At 47.4% G+C, this 17,327-nt stretch overlaps 3 protein-coding genes across 3 annotated transcripts; 1 reads left to right on the top strand and 2 right to left on the bottom strand.

Annotated features, from left to right (window-relative positions):
* Window positions 1-27: 27 nt before the first annotated feature.
* On the bottom strand, window positions 28-9,150 carry efs (embryonal Fyn-associated substrate). The gene is made up of 8 exons (XM_053416473.1): window positions 9,031-9,150; window positions 8,327-8,519; window positions 6,240-7,532; window positions 6,035-6,154; window positions 3,919-4,863; window positions 3,665-3,736; window positions 2,431-2,688; window positions 28-2,307 (listed from the first exon to the last, which is right to left on the bottom strand). The coding sequence occupies exons 2-8, from the start codon at window positions 8,336-8,338 to the stop codon at window positions 2,125-2,127; spliced, it is 2,883 nt and encodes a 960-aa protein (XP_053272448.1). The 5' UTR covers window positions 8,339-8,519; window positions 9,031-9,150; the 3' UTR covers window positions 28-2,124.
* Window positions 9,151-9,376: 226 nt separating this feature from the next.
* dhrs4 (dehydrogenase/reductase (SDR family) member 4) lies at window positions 9,377-12,347 on the top strand. Its single transcript, XM_053416228.1, has 9 exons — window positions 9,377-9,675; window positions 9,983-10,098; window positions 10,460-10,637; window positions 10,819-10,920; window positions 11,041-11,111; window positions 11,195-11,246; window positions 11,324-11,458; window positions 11,920-11,975; window positions 12,091-12,347. The coding sequence occupies exons 2-9, from the start codon at window positions 9,986-9,988 to the stop codon at window positions 12,203-12,205; spliced, it is 822 nt and encodes a 273-aa protein (XP_053272203.1). The 5' UTR covers window positions 9,377-9,675; window positions 9,983-9,985; the 3' UTR covers window positions 12,206-12,347.
* Window positions 12,348-12,411: 64 nt separating this feature from the next.
* tinf2 (TERF1 (TRF1)-interacting nuclear factor 2) lies at window positions 12,412-17,083 on the bottom strand. The gene is made up of 10 exons (XM_053416226.1): window positions 16,608-17,083; window positions 15,893-16,095; window positions 15,680-15,790; window positions 15,500-15,595; window positions 15,296-15,406; window positions 14,937-15,060; window positions 14,005-14,827; window positions 13,416-13,471; window positions 13,225-13,304; window positions 12,412-13,036 (listed from the first exon to the last, which is right to left on the bottom strand). The coding sequence occupies exons 1-10, from the start codon at window positions 16,633-16,635 to the stop codon at window positions 12,917-12,919; spliced, it is 1,752 nt and encodes a 583-aa protein (XP_053272201.1). The 5' UTR covers window positions 16,636-17,083; the 3' UTR covers window positions 12,412-12,916.
* Window positions 17,084-17,327: the final 244 nt, after the last annotated feature.

Below are 17,327 nucleotides of genomic sequence, written 5' to 3'. Positions count from 1 at the left end.
ATACTGTAATAATAATAATAAAAGAACCAAACGCATTTCATTTAATTGCAAAAGATGTATTTGTGCATTCTGAACATACAAGACAAACATCAAATGTAGTGTAACGTAAAGAAGTAGTTTGGGTCTGTTTTTACTGTAGAAGAAAGGGTTTCTTGTCTATACCTCAAGATATGGAAAACAGACTCATGGGTTCACGTAGTGTAAAATAAGCTTTTTTTTTTGTACAAAAGAAAATCCAGCCGTATCTTTATTAAACTGTAACTTAGGATGTATTTTTCCCAAAAAAACAAACTTTTGTGTTGGTTGTAGATCCTCCCGGTGCAGGATGTGCATATATATATATATAAAACAATTGAAGCAAGTTAAAGCCATGCAAACTGTAAAAAGCAAACGTAAAAATTATCATAATAAATATGTAGCTAAAGGTTACTTGCTGATCGTGCTCTCTTCTTACGAACAGATTAGTGTTGTGGCAGGGAGGAGTCCAATTACTCAATACTGCAAACCTCCACAGGGTGGCGCTGCAGGAAGAGAAAATGCAACAGCAGGAAGAAACTGAACTCCACAGAAGATGATCTATACAGACACACAACTAGAACCAAACTGATTATGCAATGCCCTGACGATACTGATTTGGTTAGGTAATATTACTTATGATACAGAAGGTAAATCATTTACGATCTAACGCGTAGTGTGACGAATATCGTGTTTGTTCCACTTCCAGTCAACGATAAGTTCCATGACAGCTTCAGACTGAGCTGTCTGTGCACCTGAGGACTGGTGTGAATGAACACTTAAAAGACAGAAAACACAGTTTGATGGATGTAAAATACAAAACTCCCCCATTTCAATTTGAAAGTGGGCTGTGCTTCCTTTTGACAGTTTCTACTAAGGCTGGATCTATGATCATTTGGATATTTTTTGAAATATTGATTAATATCTTGTAAAAATAACCAAACTGATGCTTTTGTTTACTAATAAATTACGTTTATAATATTAAGAACCAGCCTTAGTTTCTACCGTACTCCCTTTTCAAACGGGTTTCTGACTTGAAACTATCTTAGCAGATGCAGTGTTGACGTGTATTTTATGGGAAATGAACATTTAAAGCAAACAAAGTCAAACAAACGTAACCATGCAGATTAGTACAGGACATGTGGGGACTGGTGACCTCGGAAAACAGGTTTCTGAGCCTCTGCTAGAATATCACATGACTGTGGGAAAGAACAGGATTAGGAACAAATTCTCACCCGACCATCACTGCTCACACTTGGTCGCTGCATTATTTTTGATATATTATACATCATCTATCTCTGTCAGGGAAGGAGGCTGTCTTCATGACATGTGAGAAACTGCAGGGATTCAACCTGACCGTGTACTGAGAGATGACTCGTGTAATCCCCAGTGAGTGGATTACAAACTGTACTGCAGATTATCTTCTCCTGCCAAGGGGGAGATTGGCACGACATAAACACAACACACACACACACACTCGCACAGATTATGTATGGAAGTCGCTCACTTCCTTACTCTCCACAACCGATTCCACTTGTCCCATATTAAACCCAAAACACTTTGCTGCCTCAACAGTTTCTGAATGAATATCACAACAGTCCTTTCAGGTGTCACAGTACAAAGACGACCAGAAACAGGATGTTTGGCTTCCTTCTGAGCTATTTTTGGAATGGGGGGGTTGTGGCTAAATAAATAGAGGAAGGAAGGATAAATGGCTATCATGTGAGGGGGGGGGGGGGGGGAGGGGGGGGATACGGCAAACATAATAAAGTAAAGCTCCCAAGATAAGCAGTCCGCATGGACACTCAAAGCCACAGAGGGACTTCAAATATTCAATAAGTTAACACTCAAAAAAGACACGTGTGCCCGATATCAAAGCACAGAGGTCAGGATATAAACAAAAGGAAAACCAGCACACAGTTGGAGGACAGACCCAGCACAGTCAGAACCCAGCCAAACACTTATTTCAGGGTCCAACTTCACTTGCTCCAACCCCATTCCAAGGAAAAGGTAACGAAAGAGTCTACCAACAAATAAGGCATTTCAGAGAGAGAAAATATATATGTAGTTTATACAAAGTTTTTTTTCGCCGAGTGATACGAGATATCATCAGGATATTTCTGCCAGACGCTGGAGCAGAGTGGAGAAGCCTGCCGCTTGCTGGGAGAGCTCCGCGACACGGTCCACCATCTCCTGCGTGGCTGATACTGAGGGGTAGTTTTGTGCAGCCCCCTTTGTTGCCACCACCACTGACTTCAAGGCCTGGCAGAGTCGCCCCCCTGAGGTTGTGATCTGCAGAAATAACAACACATATTCGATTATAAGACAAGTTTGATATAATCCAAGGGATGAACTTTAGCTTTCACTCAAATAGTGTCACACAAACTAAATTTTAGGAGGGATTTGTCTCGCTACCTTGGCCCGGAGGTCTGCAGAGGTGAGCAGGCGGGAGAGCGTGTCCCCGATAAACACCAGTTTGTGTGCCGTCACTATGAGGCTCTTTCCTCTGGCGACGAAGATGCGGGGAGGCTGGTTCCCCTGCACGCTGCTGAAGAGCACGTCGATGGCGTCTGCCAGGCAGGAGAGGTGGGCGAGGCTCTGGGACGAGTAGAAGGACAGCAGCTCCGAGTCCTCCAGCGAGAGGGACATGGGCAGAGGTGGGGATGGGGTCAGCTGCAGAAGATAAGATGAACTTGGTATTCATAACAGGAAGTCACACGACAGCGTCAGCTACTAAAACCAGCCTCTGATAGTGACCTACTCATTTATCTTTATACTCAATATAAGAGACTCTTTTTTGTGAACACACCAGGAGATAGAGAGAAACTATCCTACTGCTTTAGTTAAGCAGTTTTGACTTCACAACAAAGTGAATAAAAGCAGAAGGCTGTTTAGATGTGTACAGTTCAGTAAGATATATTTTCAGCTTTAGCACGAGGTATACTATAACTACATTACAGGCAACGTGCAGTCAATTCTCTTTTAAATAAGCTGGACAGAGTCTTGTGCTTCACATTAAGTCAGAGAGAGTTGGACACCAACACACACTATACAGGATGTCAACAAGTGGCTGTGCTGGGAGAATGACTGTACGTCTCTGTGCCCCATTGTGCTGCAGCCTCCATTCAATGCAAAGGCAATGCTGTTAAGATTTACAAGTGATCTCTTGTTTAAGTTGTCTGTGGCGTAACCAAGGAATCTAGCAAGGAGCAGATGAAAATGCAGATGGAGCAATAAGACGAGGTGACCTCAGAGCAGAGCGATAGACGTGGAGCCCTGATGCCATAAACACATTCGGTCATGTCCACGCAAACAGAGATTTATGAGTCAGAAATCCACAAAGGGGATTGTGACATAAAGTTTGGCAACGCTGGATAAACATGGTGAGTATAGAGTTAATAGTAAACATGGGTTTCGACAACATCGGGAGCCAAGGGGGTGCTGCAGCCCGGAATAATGAGTCACACTGCTCATTAGTAAACACAGTGCACCGTCAACACAGAGCGAATCAATGACTGATCTGTGAAGACTTGCTCTGTGGGGTTCAGGACTTTGAAAATAGTGAATGTCGATAAAAGAGGTAGAAGTATTGACTGACAGCATTTAGACCAGAGGAGGTGAGGATCATGCGTGTGATCATTGGACTCACCCGCGTCTCTGCACTGATCATGTGTGTTAGTCCGTTCTCCGCCAGAACATTAGAATGTGGATCAGGCTTTCCCTAGTGTGGGGAGGAGAGAGCTGTCAGGCAGGTTTACAGACACATTTGATTGTATTATCACATTAAAACTACAGGTAACATTAATCAAGAGCAACAGGAAGGTAAAGATCAGATCAGATATATCAGAATATTAGAAACAAAGGTCATGGAATAAATACCTTTACGTCATCACGAAAACTGACCTGCAGTTTGACGTATCCAACACTGTCTCCCGTCGGAACTGGGGCAGGGATCGGGGTCAAGCCGATACCAGCGTACTCGTTGCTGGGATCATCTTCTCCATCACTGGGGCCCACTGTGAGAGTAACAGTTGATTGAGCAGGAGCCAACGGGAAGGCAGGATGAGGGGTCGGGGGCAGCGGTCGCTCCTGGATCCAGCTCCCTTTACGAGAGCCCATCCCGCCTCCAGATGACTTCCCATCAGGCACTGGGAGCGCGGGCAACGGCCGGCGGGACAGGGATTCTTGGGATGGTAGACGGGGTCGGCCCTGAGCCTGCAGAAGGAGGGCGCTTTCCTCGAGGGACCGCTGGATTAGTGTTAAGAGCCCCTCAGATGGAGGAGCGTTGCCGATGGCGGATAACGCCGGCAGCAGGTCGGACAGACGAGCCCAGGTCTGCTGAAGAGGCGGCGGCGGGTCGCCTGAATGGCTGGCCTTCCAGGTGGACAGGATTTCGGCCAATGAGGTGGCCAGGTCTCGTGAAGAAAGAGCAGAGGCCGGGCCAGAGGCGGCGCTCAGCACAGAGTGGACAAGGCTGGAAAGCGAAGCCCGCCACTGCACGTCACCTGAGCCGTTACTAGAACAAGAGAGGCGGCGGGTAGAGGTGGAGGAGGACGAGGAGGAGTGAGGGAGGACTTCGATGGTCAGGGCTGGCATGTCATAGATGCCGCAGTCGGGCTCGGTGGAGTCTCGTTTGTGATCCCCGCTGCTGGCTCGTTTCTCAGAGACCGGGACACGGTAGACCTGTCCGACCTTCACGACGTCCTCACCACAGAGACTGATGGTGGACTCTCCCGGTCCCAGGGGCAAACCCGGGAGCGTCGGGACACTGTAAACTTCATCGTCGCCCTCGTCCGGCTGAAGATCTGATGTGGACACGTTCAGCGTGATGGTGGGGACATCATAGACCTGTGTTTGGAGGGGCACAGAAGGAATCTGTTTGAAATAGTGTATTGTTTACCTTAGAAAGAAATAGGATAGCCACAATGCATTCTGTGGACAGTTGGCTTTCTGTGTCAACGATGAAACATTCTGCAGTCGAGCTAGTTTGGAATAAATAAAATGGGACACTGCACGTTTAGACGCCCTTTTGAGCACTAAACTTTATAGTGGGTGATCTGACTGGAACTGGTTAAGTAAAACTAAAAAATCTGTCAGTAGATGCAACAAAGAGTCACTGACCACTAATGGCAGACACACATTTGGACGGTTAAACTTCAAAGAGGGGAAAGCGGTGAGCCTGCAGTCCACGCACAGTAATTGCAGGCAAAGAGGGGAAAAAAATAATCCAACAACTGGCAGTCATGTTCAAGTATCATTAAAGGGGAGACCGCTGGGGGTAGGGTGGTGGTGGTGGCACGGCCTTGGCTCAGCCCTGACAGATGGGTGTGCCTGGGAGAAAATAGAAGCAGCACTTGGACCGGATAGACAGGCTCGCAGCGCAGACTGAGACAGGTGTGGCCTTGCTGTGACGGGAAGGGGGGGGAGAGAGACACACTAAGTGGAATGTGAGAAGAAAATGCGACGAGAATCTGATCTTCATCTGTTGTCGGTGAACGGCTTCACTTGTACAGACATGATTTCAACGGTTCACCACAGTTCCCAGGTGACTTGTGTGTAACTGATCATTCTGGTCAATGTTTCACTAGGTGGTTATTACAGATAAACCACATGTAGGTGCAAAACATTGTGTACACATGCAGCGAGTAGTGCTGTTTAAAGTCGATCTTTAATGAGCAACGCACACATCTATTCAAGAGACTCCAGACAAAGCCCAGTCTGCTCTGATTGGTCAGCGGGCCTACTCTGTTTTGATTAGTCATCCGCTTCCAGCACATGTAGGAGATGTCCGCCTGAGCTCTTGCTTTACCTGGATTTACTATGGGGCGTGCCAGACTAGCCACCAGACATGCATTATGTGACCTAACAATTGGGCGGAAGTTTTGGCTGAACGGCTGGTGAAGGAGTTTGAGTAGCGGGGGCTTTCTGTGAGGGAGAGGAACTTTACTTTAAACTGTCTTTTACACACACACACAAACCTTTGCCCAGCAAGAAACACAAAGTTAGCATTCATCTTTACCTCTGACTCAGAGTCGGCTTGAGATGGAACATAGCGAGGGGTGTCATAGATGCCGTCCTCATCACCGAGGGAAGAGGGAACTGAACGCTGCCACCTGCCACTGGGAGGAGTGTCATACACCTACAAATACAACAAATACATAAATCGTTATGACCACAAGCCTTGGTCGACCACACTGTGTGTAAGTGAAATTTCTATCACTTACCTGTTCGTCCAAAGAATCTGAGTAATCCTGGTTGTCTCCATTTTTGTTTATCCCACTGCTGCTTTTCTCCAGCCCATTATTCATCCTCTCTTCTTTACTCTGAGGAGTCTCCTTCTGTTTGTCTTCTTCTTGCTGCAAACCTGCTGCCGTGGGTTTGGGGACAGAGTTCGAATTGACCGATGTCGGTGCTGCTTGCTGTGCATCTTTCCTGGTGACTCCCCTCACTGGAGGTGCTGGTGGAGGAGGTTTGCGGGCAAAGCTTGGTGACCCAGGCCCCCTGACCTGCCCTGCTCTGACCAGCAATGGGGATCCCCGGTTACAGGCGAGGCCAGGTTTGACTCTGGCGATAGCAGGGTTGGGAGATACTTGAGAAGAAGATAACTGAGATGGGTGCTGGTGGGCCAAAGGTGAAGATGGAGTCCTGTGAAGGTTTGCTCCCACAGGGGTGGGCGTTTGATACATCCCAGGTGAGTCCTGGCCTAGTTTGGCCTGGGGGGTACCGTTTGGTCCACTGACCATAGAGTGGCCATTAGAGCAGACAGCTGCAGCTACAACACCACCAGTTGGGGACTGGTAAACATCTTCACCTGCAAGTGGTGTACCTTTGGGTACCAGATAACAGTCCTCTGAATCTGTTAGTGTTTCTCTAGGGACTAAATATGTGGTGTCCTCTGGATCATCAGCTGGCCTCGGTGCTCCGCTGGGGGAGAGGTACACCGACTCTGCAGCCATGAGAGCTCCAGGCTGCCTGGCGTGCTGAGGTATGGGACTTACTGGAGTCTGATAAAGTGTTCCTGTCAGTTCTGTGCCTCGACCCCTCAAAGAGGGTGAGCGCGGACGCCCCCCCACTCCAACATCCCAGTCAGGTCTGGGCCGAGTGCCAGAGCTGGAGTGGGAGCGCGGGCGCCCTCCCTCGACCCTGCGTAGCTCCCCGGGCCTCGAGGCGACACCCGCTCCTCGGCCCTCACCCACGCACGGTGGGGAACGATACACTCCATCTACATCCTCTGCGCTGCTGCTGACTGCAGACCGAACCAATGTCGGACCAGGTGACAAGTAAACAGAATCCTCGCCGGGGCCGCGACGAGGGTCTGAGCCTGGGGGCGGGGCGGTCTGGAGGAGTCGAAGGCGGTTAGCCGGGGCGATGCCCTGTCTCCCATGCAGGGAGCAGAGCCACCAACCCGGCCCACCGCTCTGCACCTGCTCAAGAACCATCAGGATGTCACCTTTCCGGAAAGCCAGCTCCTCTGGGCTCTCGGCCGCGTTGTCAAACAGAGCCTTAGCTAAAACCGTCTGAGAGGCAAGGAGACAAGAGGAGAGATCAGCAAGACAGACCAGCCCATTCAGTTATTCACGTGCACCACATAGCCATAAAGAAGTGGGTTTTAATCGACAAACTAAATCCACACAAGCTCGTGTCTCACATCTGTGCACCGCAAAACAAACAAGTACATTGACATGGCAGCGCCAAGTGAGACGCATAATAAGGACGATTGTCAAGAGTCGTTGAATGGAGAGTGAAAAGGAGTGAATAGGGAAGATCTCTTAAAACGTCCCAGAGAGAGACAGAGGACGGAAAGAGGATGGATGAACAGAGAAAAGAGAATAGAAGAAATGCTAAACGCTATCATGCAGACTAACAAAAAATTCACAGCTGTGTAATGAGGCGGAGGGGCACACGGTGGGGTGGCACAGTTGGGGAGGATCAATGACCAAGTGGACAACAAGGGGCTTAATGGTAATGAGGGAGATGAGCGTTGGGGGAGGGGGACGAGGGGGCACATCTGTCCCTTACTGTTTAGGGTTTAATTGCCATCCCAAAGCCAGTGGAGTCAAGCCCCCTTTCATTTTCTAAACCAACCCCCTGGGGACCGCCGGGCTCAGTTGGGCCATGTGGGACCCCCATAAAACTGTAATGGAGGCGTTGAGTGTCCAGATGATACATCCAGATATGATGAGGCGGTGCAGGGAAGACACACACACACACACACACACACCCGGGTGCAATGGGGCTTTACATCAGATTCGAGTCACAACTGCACATCAGCACAAATGCACACATGCAAATCCAGGAATGAAATACTCACGGAGACAGACATTGTGGTCAGATCGGTAGGAAGGTCTCAGGAGAAACTGGATCTCAGGCGTCCGGGTCGCTGGGGCTCATCGTCCATGCAGATCACGGCTGTGCAGGTCGCCACCACAGAGGCTCAGCTGGGACCGGGAAGGACACATCTCACAGTCCGAGCGCCTCGTCGGCCGCCATCACACACACGGCTCCTGCAAACCGCGGACACACACACACACACACCACGTTAATCCACGCGTCCCACACACCGATGTTCACACCACACACACACACACGCGAAGGGGAACCGGGACGCACCTGTCCACCCTCCCCCCCCCCCCCCCCCACGCCCAGTTACGCTACTTTACACGCAGTCCCCCCCCCACCCCCCTCCCGTTCGGCTAACGTTAGCTTAGCACCCGCAGATAAATGAGTAGCGTGCACCCGCTTGCTAACACGGCTCGTAGATGTGAGCGTGTGGCCGCAGAGCCGGATTAAACCATGACTACATTAACAGGCAGCGAGCTGGAGTGACAGTATACCCGCTGTCGAGGCCTAGCTGCTAACGCTAGCATTCCTGTTAGCCGCTGTGCACAGATGAGTTCTCTTCATCGGCTAAGGTTCACTTCAAAACAACAATGGCACCGCCGGGTAAAAGCACCAGAGCCGATTAGCCCCCGTAGCTAACGTTAGCGTAAAGAAGCTGCGGCTGTCCAATGTTACCTCGCTGGGTTTTCTAGCTTATCACGAGAAACTTCCTTCACGTCTGCGCTGCGTGAAATCACTTCTTCTTCTCAGGCGTGAAAAAATCTGTGGCCATCGACGTTCAATCATCTTTCGCCGATGACAACAGCTCGGTACCCGCCCTCTTCGCAAACCTGCGCACTCCGCTGATCTACAAGCGGGCGTGGAGCGTCGGTGCCGTGCGTTCGCCCCATCCAGGGCGTTGTGAGATCGAGCAGCTGAGCGCAGCGTGCGGCGAGGCGCTTCTGTGATTGGCTCGTTTTTTTCTAGGTTGCCTTTGAGGACGCTCGAGTAGCGTCGTTAATCAGAGGACTCAGCTGTACGATTCGAAAAATACAACGACGAAACACTTTATGTTGCTATTGTTGGGTTCTAAAAAAAATTCCACCCCCGGTGAATTCAATCTAATTCTTATTTTATTGAGAATTTTATTTAAAAAATAAAAGAATACGACCGACTGCTTGTTGGAGTCTTTTATTTTGACAGCGGGACTTTTACCCGGAAAACAATGTCACTGTCTGTGAGTCGTCGGTAGCTAAAGGTACGGACACTGGACTTTGAGTGTGTTTGTACCAGAAACCTTCCTGAGAACAACATCGTGTTGAACCTTGCACAAACCGAAGGGTGAGCCGCTGCTCCTGATCATATCTGCACTAATGCATGCTCACGTGATTTCAAAATAAACACCAATGCACCAACTTGAACCGAGTTACCTGCACATGTTAAAAAGTGTGTGATCATAACTGCTGCTCAGATCAATACGTCACCATTAGTTTATCACCATTACTCATTAAAATCCTAAATTCCTGAACTCTTCATTGATCATGTCACTCAGCTGCCAGAGCTCCGGTGACCTCTGCCCTACTTCCCCAGAGTTCTCACACACACACACACACACACACTCACTCACACGGCCATTCTGTGTCCTCAGGTGATGTTGAGGAGTGTGTTCAGGAGCCTGAGGACCAACACTGTCTCTGCCCGGAGAAGCATGGCCCAAAGCAGCCTGGCTGGAAAGGTGGCCATCGTCACCGCCTCCACAGATGGGTAAGAACCATGCGTGACACCTGTGTTTTAAATCCAGGCCCAACAGTCACCTCATGAAACCACATTTAAATTCACCAGATCTGGATTTGTATTTGTATTCTTCATCCCTTGCACGCACTCATAAACACAGGTCTCCTGAACCTGCCTGATCAAATCAACGAAAATGCATGAAAACGCTTTATTAATGTTCAAGAAAATGGAAACAAATACCAACCAAGTGTCCGTCTGATGCTGTGACAACACAGTGACTGATATGATCACTATCACAGAACACCTTAGAAACACCCAACCACTGTTGTTGAGTTGCATTTACTCTAAAACAGCATATTCATGATATTACCTTCTCTATCCCCCTCCTCAGAATTGGTCTGGCCGCCGCCGAGGCTCTGGGAAAGAGAGGCGCCCACGTGGTGGTGAGCAGCCGGCGACAGGCCAACGTGGACAAGGCTGTGGCGCTGCTGCAGAGCCAGAGCATCCAAGTGACTGGCACCACCTGTAACGTGGGCATAGGAGAGGACAGAGAGAAACTGGTTCAAACGGTAAGGAGGCAACTGGGGGGACTGGGTTGTATTGTATGACTGTATCGTTAGTTATACCTCTTGTTTTATCTATCCCTCCTGGGCTCCTGTCGACTGAAACCCTCATAATCTTGAGTCTTTCAGTGATTATTTTTTAACTTATAACCTCATTTATCATCTCATCCTGTGTGTCCTGAAACAGACTCTGGAGAAGTGCGGGGGAATCGACATCCTGGTGTCCAACGCAGCGGTCAACCCTTTCTTCGGAAACATCATGGACTCCACAGAGGACGTCTGGGACAAGGTGCTAACCAGGCTCCAGGGTTATGAACCTGAATATGAGTTAGAATAATCAGAAGAATTAATACAGCGTTACCTTCGTGTTTTATATTTGAATTTAGCTGAAATATCTTTCCCATCCTAGATCCTGTCTGTAAATGTGAAGTCGGCCTTTCTCATGACCAAGCTGGTGGCGCCTCACATGGAGAAAAGGGGGTGAGTGAGAGAAGATGCAAACAATAGAGACTATAACACTGTTTATTGTGAAATTATTTGAAGTCTGTGTTTTTCTCTTCTAGAGGTGGAAATGTAGTGTTTGTGTCGTCGGTGGCTGGATACCAACCAATGCAGGTCAGTGTCATATTATAGTATTATATATTATATTAAATAGTACAGTATAGTAATGAAGTTTATTCATGTGGCTGCAGGCGCTGGGTCCGTACAGCGTCAGTAAAACAGCCTTGTTGGGTCTGACCCGGGCGCTGGCCCCCGAGCTGGCTCAGAGCAACATAAGAGTGAACTGCGTGGCCCCTGGAGTCATCAGGACCCGCTTCAGCTCTGCGGTGAGGAGGACACACACACACAGACACACACACACACACACACACACACACACACACACACACACACACACACACAGACACACACACATAAAGAGAGAGAGAGATAAGCTAGAGGGAGCAATGGAGCAGATTAATAATGCTGATAAAACTGAAGAGGTAAAGTTAGACATTTAGTTGGTACTGCTGCTCCCTAGTGTTCATATTTAGTAACAGTCATAATTTTTCTTTTAAAAGTGAAATTCTGGTATTTTTCAACTTGGGCCCAAAGTTTATAATAGTTTGTTTTTTCACCAATAAAAGGCTTGATTGAAAAATATTAAAATTCCCCCTTTGTAAAAAGCCAATGAAATGTCTGAGGGGAGGACAGGATTGAGGGGGGGGGGGGGGGATTCATTATTAGTTATCTGGGTTTGAAGTGGACGTGGACATGAACGTGTTTTTAATTTACTGCTTTGTCTCAGTTGTGGGGAAATGACGACATGATGGACGAGTTCAAGAAGCAGCTCAGCATCAAAAGGTAAAAGTCACTCGTCAACTTGCCCCCGGTATTATATATATATACACATATATATATATATATATATATATATAAACGTGAATAACTTATGACTATGTTTCACGTTTCCCTTCAGAATTGGTGAGCCTGCAGAAATTGGCAGCGTGATCGCGTTCCTGTGCTCGGACGAGGCTTCGTACATCACTGGAGAGACGGTCACGGTGACGGGGGGGGTGGGCTGTCGACTCTGAGCCCCCAGCGGCGACAACACAAACGTGCACTTGATTCTTGTTTGTCTGTGTTGATTATGTTTGTTTGTGTATTTGATTACTGGCAGAATACGGCCCCATCCACCTCTTATGGGAGATTCTGCATTGTTTTCTTAATGTTCTGTGATTGTTAAGATTCCTAATCAAGATGTGAGTTTAAACAAATGGCGTCATGATGAGCTGCAACATTAATTTCATCTTTAAAGTTTATTTGATGAACTTCTTTTCAATTTCTAAATAAATACATTTAACAATGCATCTTTCATCAGAAAACACATACACACACACATATATATATATTTATACACAACTGACTAACGTAGTTGAGCAAGGTTTGTACAGAGTGACACATTTTTCCAGTTTCAATACATCTTTATTAGCATAACATGTGACATACTTGTGTGTGAAATGTATAAAAATTGTATTTGTTACAGAAATAATAGATATTGCCCAATATATATTTACAAATTAACTGTACAATAATGGTCTGAATTATGAAAAATTAATATTCGCATGACATTGTCCATAATCGGTGTCAATACAATGTCAGGGCTCGTTCTCCATGATGACATATTAAGTATTGAAGTTCAAAACAATTACAGCATAACTCGAGATTACTTTAAGTAACTGGTTGCTCCGTCAGAAAGTCCAGATCCTGGCGTTCACCAGACCAGGCGGTGAGGATCGGTTTCATCACCTGCGTTTACTGGCGGGCGACAGCAAGTCTCTCCGAGCCACCCCTGGTTTCCAGTACTCCCTCAGAGTGGGAACATATGTGCCGTGCTTGGTCTTGTAGTAGCGCTTCATGAACAGCTGGGGGAGACAGTGGGGAGAAAACACAGAGGAGGAGGAGAGAGCAAAAGTGAAGATTCAATTTACTGTAGAATTGTTTTCATGATCTTAAAAATCTGAGATTTCATTTAGTAAATTATCTCTACTACTTTCCCTATTTTACTACTTATTTTTTATTTCTATTCACTTCCATCTCTGATCATACACACCCTCCCTTTGAAGTTCTTCGTGGCCTCATCCTCAGAGTCAGCGACGTAGTCTTCACTTCCTCCTGCAGCGGCCGGCGTCTCTAAACATGAAAGCAAAAGCAGTTAAGACTGAATCCAGAGCAGACGATTGTTTACGCTATTGAAAATACCCCCCCCCCCCCCCGTGATGATTCTACAGTTTGTGAAATCACCTGTGTTAGTGCGTCGGCGCGGGGAGCCGCTGCTACTCGACGACAGAGGATGATTTCTGTCAAGTAGAAACAACATCATTAAACCACAGAGTTCTATGTTCCAGACGCTTTGATGTGCTTTGTCCAGAACATTTATAATTAGAGTTTAAAGACAAACAGGAAACACTTAAATAATAAAGAAGTTTTTATTTGTATATGAGACGTAAGGACATTAGAGTGTACATACATATTTAAAATCACTAATGCTATCTTACTGAGACAGAGAAAAGCAAACTAATGAAAATAGAAACACTGAAATCAGTTGTTCCCGTTGTTTTTAGATTTAACCGAATAATAATAAACTACATTAAAAGTGTCAGCTCTATGAGTTGTGTGTATTCTCTTCTAAGATCTACTTAGAATGTCAGGTTTTGCCTTATTGTGAAATTTAAACATCAGCAGACAAGATTCTGTTTTCATTTATATTTCATAAATAAAAGAGAATATGATTCACAGAATATCCAGAACACATAAAGGAACTGTTTCAGCTCGAGTCTGAGTTTCAAACTTCGACATTAGGCCGTGACAGACTTTGCACTGTGTCTCTTACTCTTTGTCATCCAGGCCAGAACTGTCTGAGTCCGGCTTCTCCAGCTGGAAGCTCCTGCTTTTGTGCATCGGAGCTTTGACCGGTGACCTCCTCCTCTGATTCTCCTCCTTATAGAAGGATGTTGCTCCTCCGCCCATCCTGCTGGCACCAGCAGAGGCCACTGGCAGTTTTTTGATGATAATTCTGGGTTGTTTTCTCAGACAGCACTTGAACAGGGAGCAGAGGGACGGGTCGTCCGGCAGGTGGAGACTCTGGACGCCCAGCTGGGCCATGCTCAATGCCAGCGCTGCCCCGTTTAGCTGCTCTTCTTCACTCTCACTTGTTCTCTGGTCATCGCTTCCTTGCCTGACGCTGCTCAACTTCCTCTTCCCAGATTTCGTCATGCCTGCGACGTCGTCTTCCTCTTCCTCCTCCTCTTCCTCCTCGTCGAATTCACTTTGTCTGTTGTCAGGTTGTTTGCGTTTGGTTCCTCTGCTGCTGTTGGAGACGCCCCTCTCCCCCTCCAGATGTTCTTCACCCTCCCTCCCTCCATCATTGGGTTGTTGTCTCTCTTTTACCACAGTGAACTTTAAGTGTTTGTTTGTTGCATCTTTAGAGGCGGCTGGCTGGTCGTCTTTAAGTGCCCGTTTACTGGCCAGGACCATGACCGGTACGTCTTCGTTGGATATGAGTCCAATTACAGGTTTTATAAATGGTGTCTTCCCTTTACCGCACTGATTCTCTGCAGACGATTTGGCTGCTCCTTGATTTGAAGCCACTCTTCCAGACGGTGGCAGAGAAAGTGAATCCAGGATGGAGTCTCCCATGTTTGGAGGGAGAGATGCTGCAAAAAAACAAACAACACAATGAACAACTGAGATGATTGGAGATGGATGACTGAAGTTAAAGTCTTGCTGTCAGAGTCATTCCAGGAGGAAACGATCTCACTCTACCTGCGGGCTCAAGATGACCGAGACAGGTTTGATGCTGAAGCAGAATGTTGAGGAGCTGCGGCTGGGTGGCTGAGCGGGCGCACTCCTCCAGGACCGGGGGGGAATCACTGAGCCACGACACAGTCTGGAGGCAAAAGAAAAGAAGATATTACAGTTCCCCTAAAAACAACTTCATTTCAAAATAGGATAAGACCAGTTGGCTCTCATCTTTATCAGTTTAAACTCTTAAACTATCAACATTTGTTTGAGACATAGACTGGTCTAAATTGAACATTTAAAGAAGTTTAAAAACTGCCATGAAAGAACAATAAATAAAGTTTTATCTGCAACGAAACCATGGTTGATGCTGTCAAGCGCACCTGAGCGAGGTTGGGAACTGGCAGCAACTGGTCCAGTCGAATCAAAAACTCCCACAGCAGCTTCTCCAGCTCCTCGTCAAACTTTGGACCGTACTCCACAGGAAACTCCTCCTGTCAGCGGAAAGAGTGAAAGTTGTCAGACGTTAAATTCTTGCGAACATCGGCTGAGCGGAGATGAAAGTCACAAGCTCCCTGTGGACTCACCTTGAAGAACTCGTCTCTCTCTGCCGGGTCTGTCAGCAGCACGTTAATAAATGAATGGAAGCTTTCGACTGTTCTAGCGATTTTGACGTCCTTCCTCTGGGAAACAAAAGAGGAAGAATGCTTTGTGTGTCGTACAATTTAGTTTTTAACATTATAATCACGATAGTGGACTTCATTTACCACCGCAGCAGCCAAGGAGGACGAAGGGGCGGCCGGAGCACGGATCCTTTTCATGTGAAGCTCAATCAGCATCACATCAGGATCTTGTCCACGAAGAAGCTCTAAGATCAGCTGAGAAAGAAGGTGGAGGAGGACGATGACGTGCACATTCACAAACCAGGTATGAATTAAACACGGAGAGAGGCTCTCAGATTAAAAGCCGTGTTTTCTCACCCGTCCCCTCAGCCCCAGCGTCAGCTTGCCCTGGTGCCTCACGGTGAGCAGCCCGGGGACAGTGTCACAGGCCAGGGTCACGAACTCCTCCACGGTGCCGTACTGCATCACGTCCCGCTGCTTCAGCACCTTCCAGAAGGCCGCGGACACCAGGCGCACCGGGGGGGCGAGGAGCTGGAGGGCAGCGAAGGGGAGGCTGACATCTGTGCCCGAGACAAAACACAAAACACACAACTGAGTCCACTAACTGCAGATACACTAACAAACTAACAGAGAATACACCTAGACCCATTCAACAGCCTGAGATCTTTTAAATCCTTTTCTTTAGCCATTACATTTAAATGAAGTTGGTCTGTGGATTCTTGATTTTGCAGATTATAATTTTCCTGTCTTTGATATTAAACTCACATCCATTTTACCTCTAGCTGCAGTCATATGATTAATTATTATTTTGGATGTGTCACCCAGGTCTGGTTGAAGGATTCTGCTTCATCCAGAACACACAGGGACCCAGTCAGTGGTACTGGGACGTGCTGGGACTGGGGTGGACGTTAATATATCTAACTAACTAATTGATTAATTAACTGACCAACTAACTGACTGACGCAGGAGCCTGACACCAGCTGTTTAACACCCACCCTGGCGGATCTAACGTCCCACTGCTCGTCTTGATTCCCAGTTTAAATAGTGAACATCGAACCATCTCCACACTCACCAGTATCTTTAGGTTTCCTCGTGGCCATCCCGCTGTTAAAATCTGTTAAAACCAGTGAAATCACCTAAAACCTGACGTGGAACCCGACGTTAGCTTAGCAGCCTGGGACAACTCGCTCCGCTAGTCAACGTTGGAAGCGACGAACCGCGACGGGAAACCGACAGTGGCACCGGGGGGGGAGTTGTCAGCGAGACGCCGCTGAGATGTTCCGTCGCTCCGGAGCCGACGGGTCACTTTGTATCATGTTATCGCGACTGTTGTTGTTGTTGTTGTTGTTGTTTCCGCGCTAAAAAAACAAAGCTACCGAGGAAACTTCTGCTTCATCCTCCCGCCTTCAGTCACATCTCAAGGAGCGCTCACACGTCAACACCTGGCATGTCCCTGGCCGGGCGGTGCTTCCGGGACTGTACGTGAAGCACACAGGCACAAATGGTGGAGTCCCCGCCCCCGCGCGAGCACAACATCACTTTACACAGGCGCTCCCATTGTTTTGTTATTATCAGGACATGACGTAGAGCCGTTTCCTGCACTGACGTCAGTTTAACTGCTTTTGCAAATTGTGTTTAGCTTCTTGTTTTTAAAAGAGAAATAGAATAATAAGAAAAGAATGTGACGAGAAACAAAATGGAAGGTTGAGAGGAATATCTGAGCTTTTAAGGATATGAAATAAATAGAAATAAAAAGGCTAGAAATCAAGAAGCACATGATTATGGCAGTAAT

Source organism: Pleuronectes platessa, chromosome 23 (genome assembly GCF_947347685.1).
Source record: "Pleuronectes platessa chromosome 23, fPlePla1.1, whole genome shotgun sequence".
In the NCBI taxonomy this organism is placed as follows: Eukaryota; Metazoa; Chordata; class Actinopteri; order Pleuronectiformes; family Pleuronectidae; genus Pleuronectes; species Pleuronectes platessa.
The sequence above is the reverse complement of the archived record's forward strand: the minus strand, read 5'-3'. Positions and strand labels throughout refer to the sequence as shown.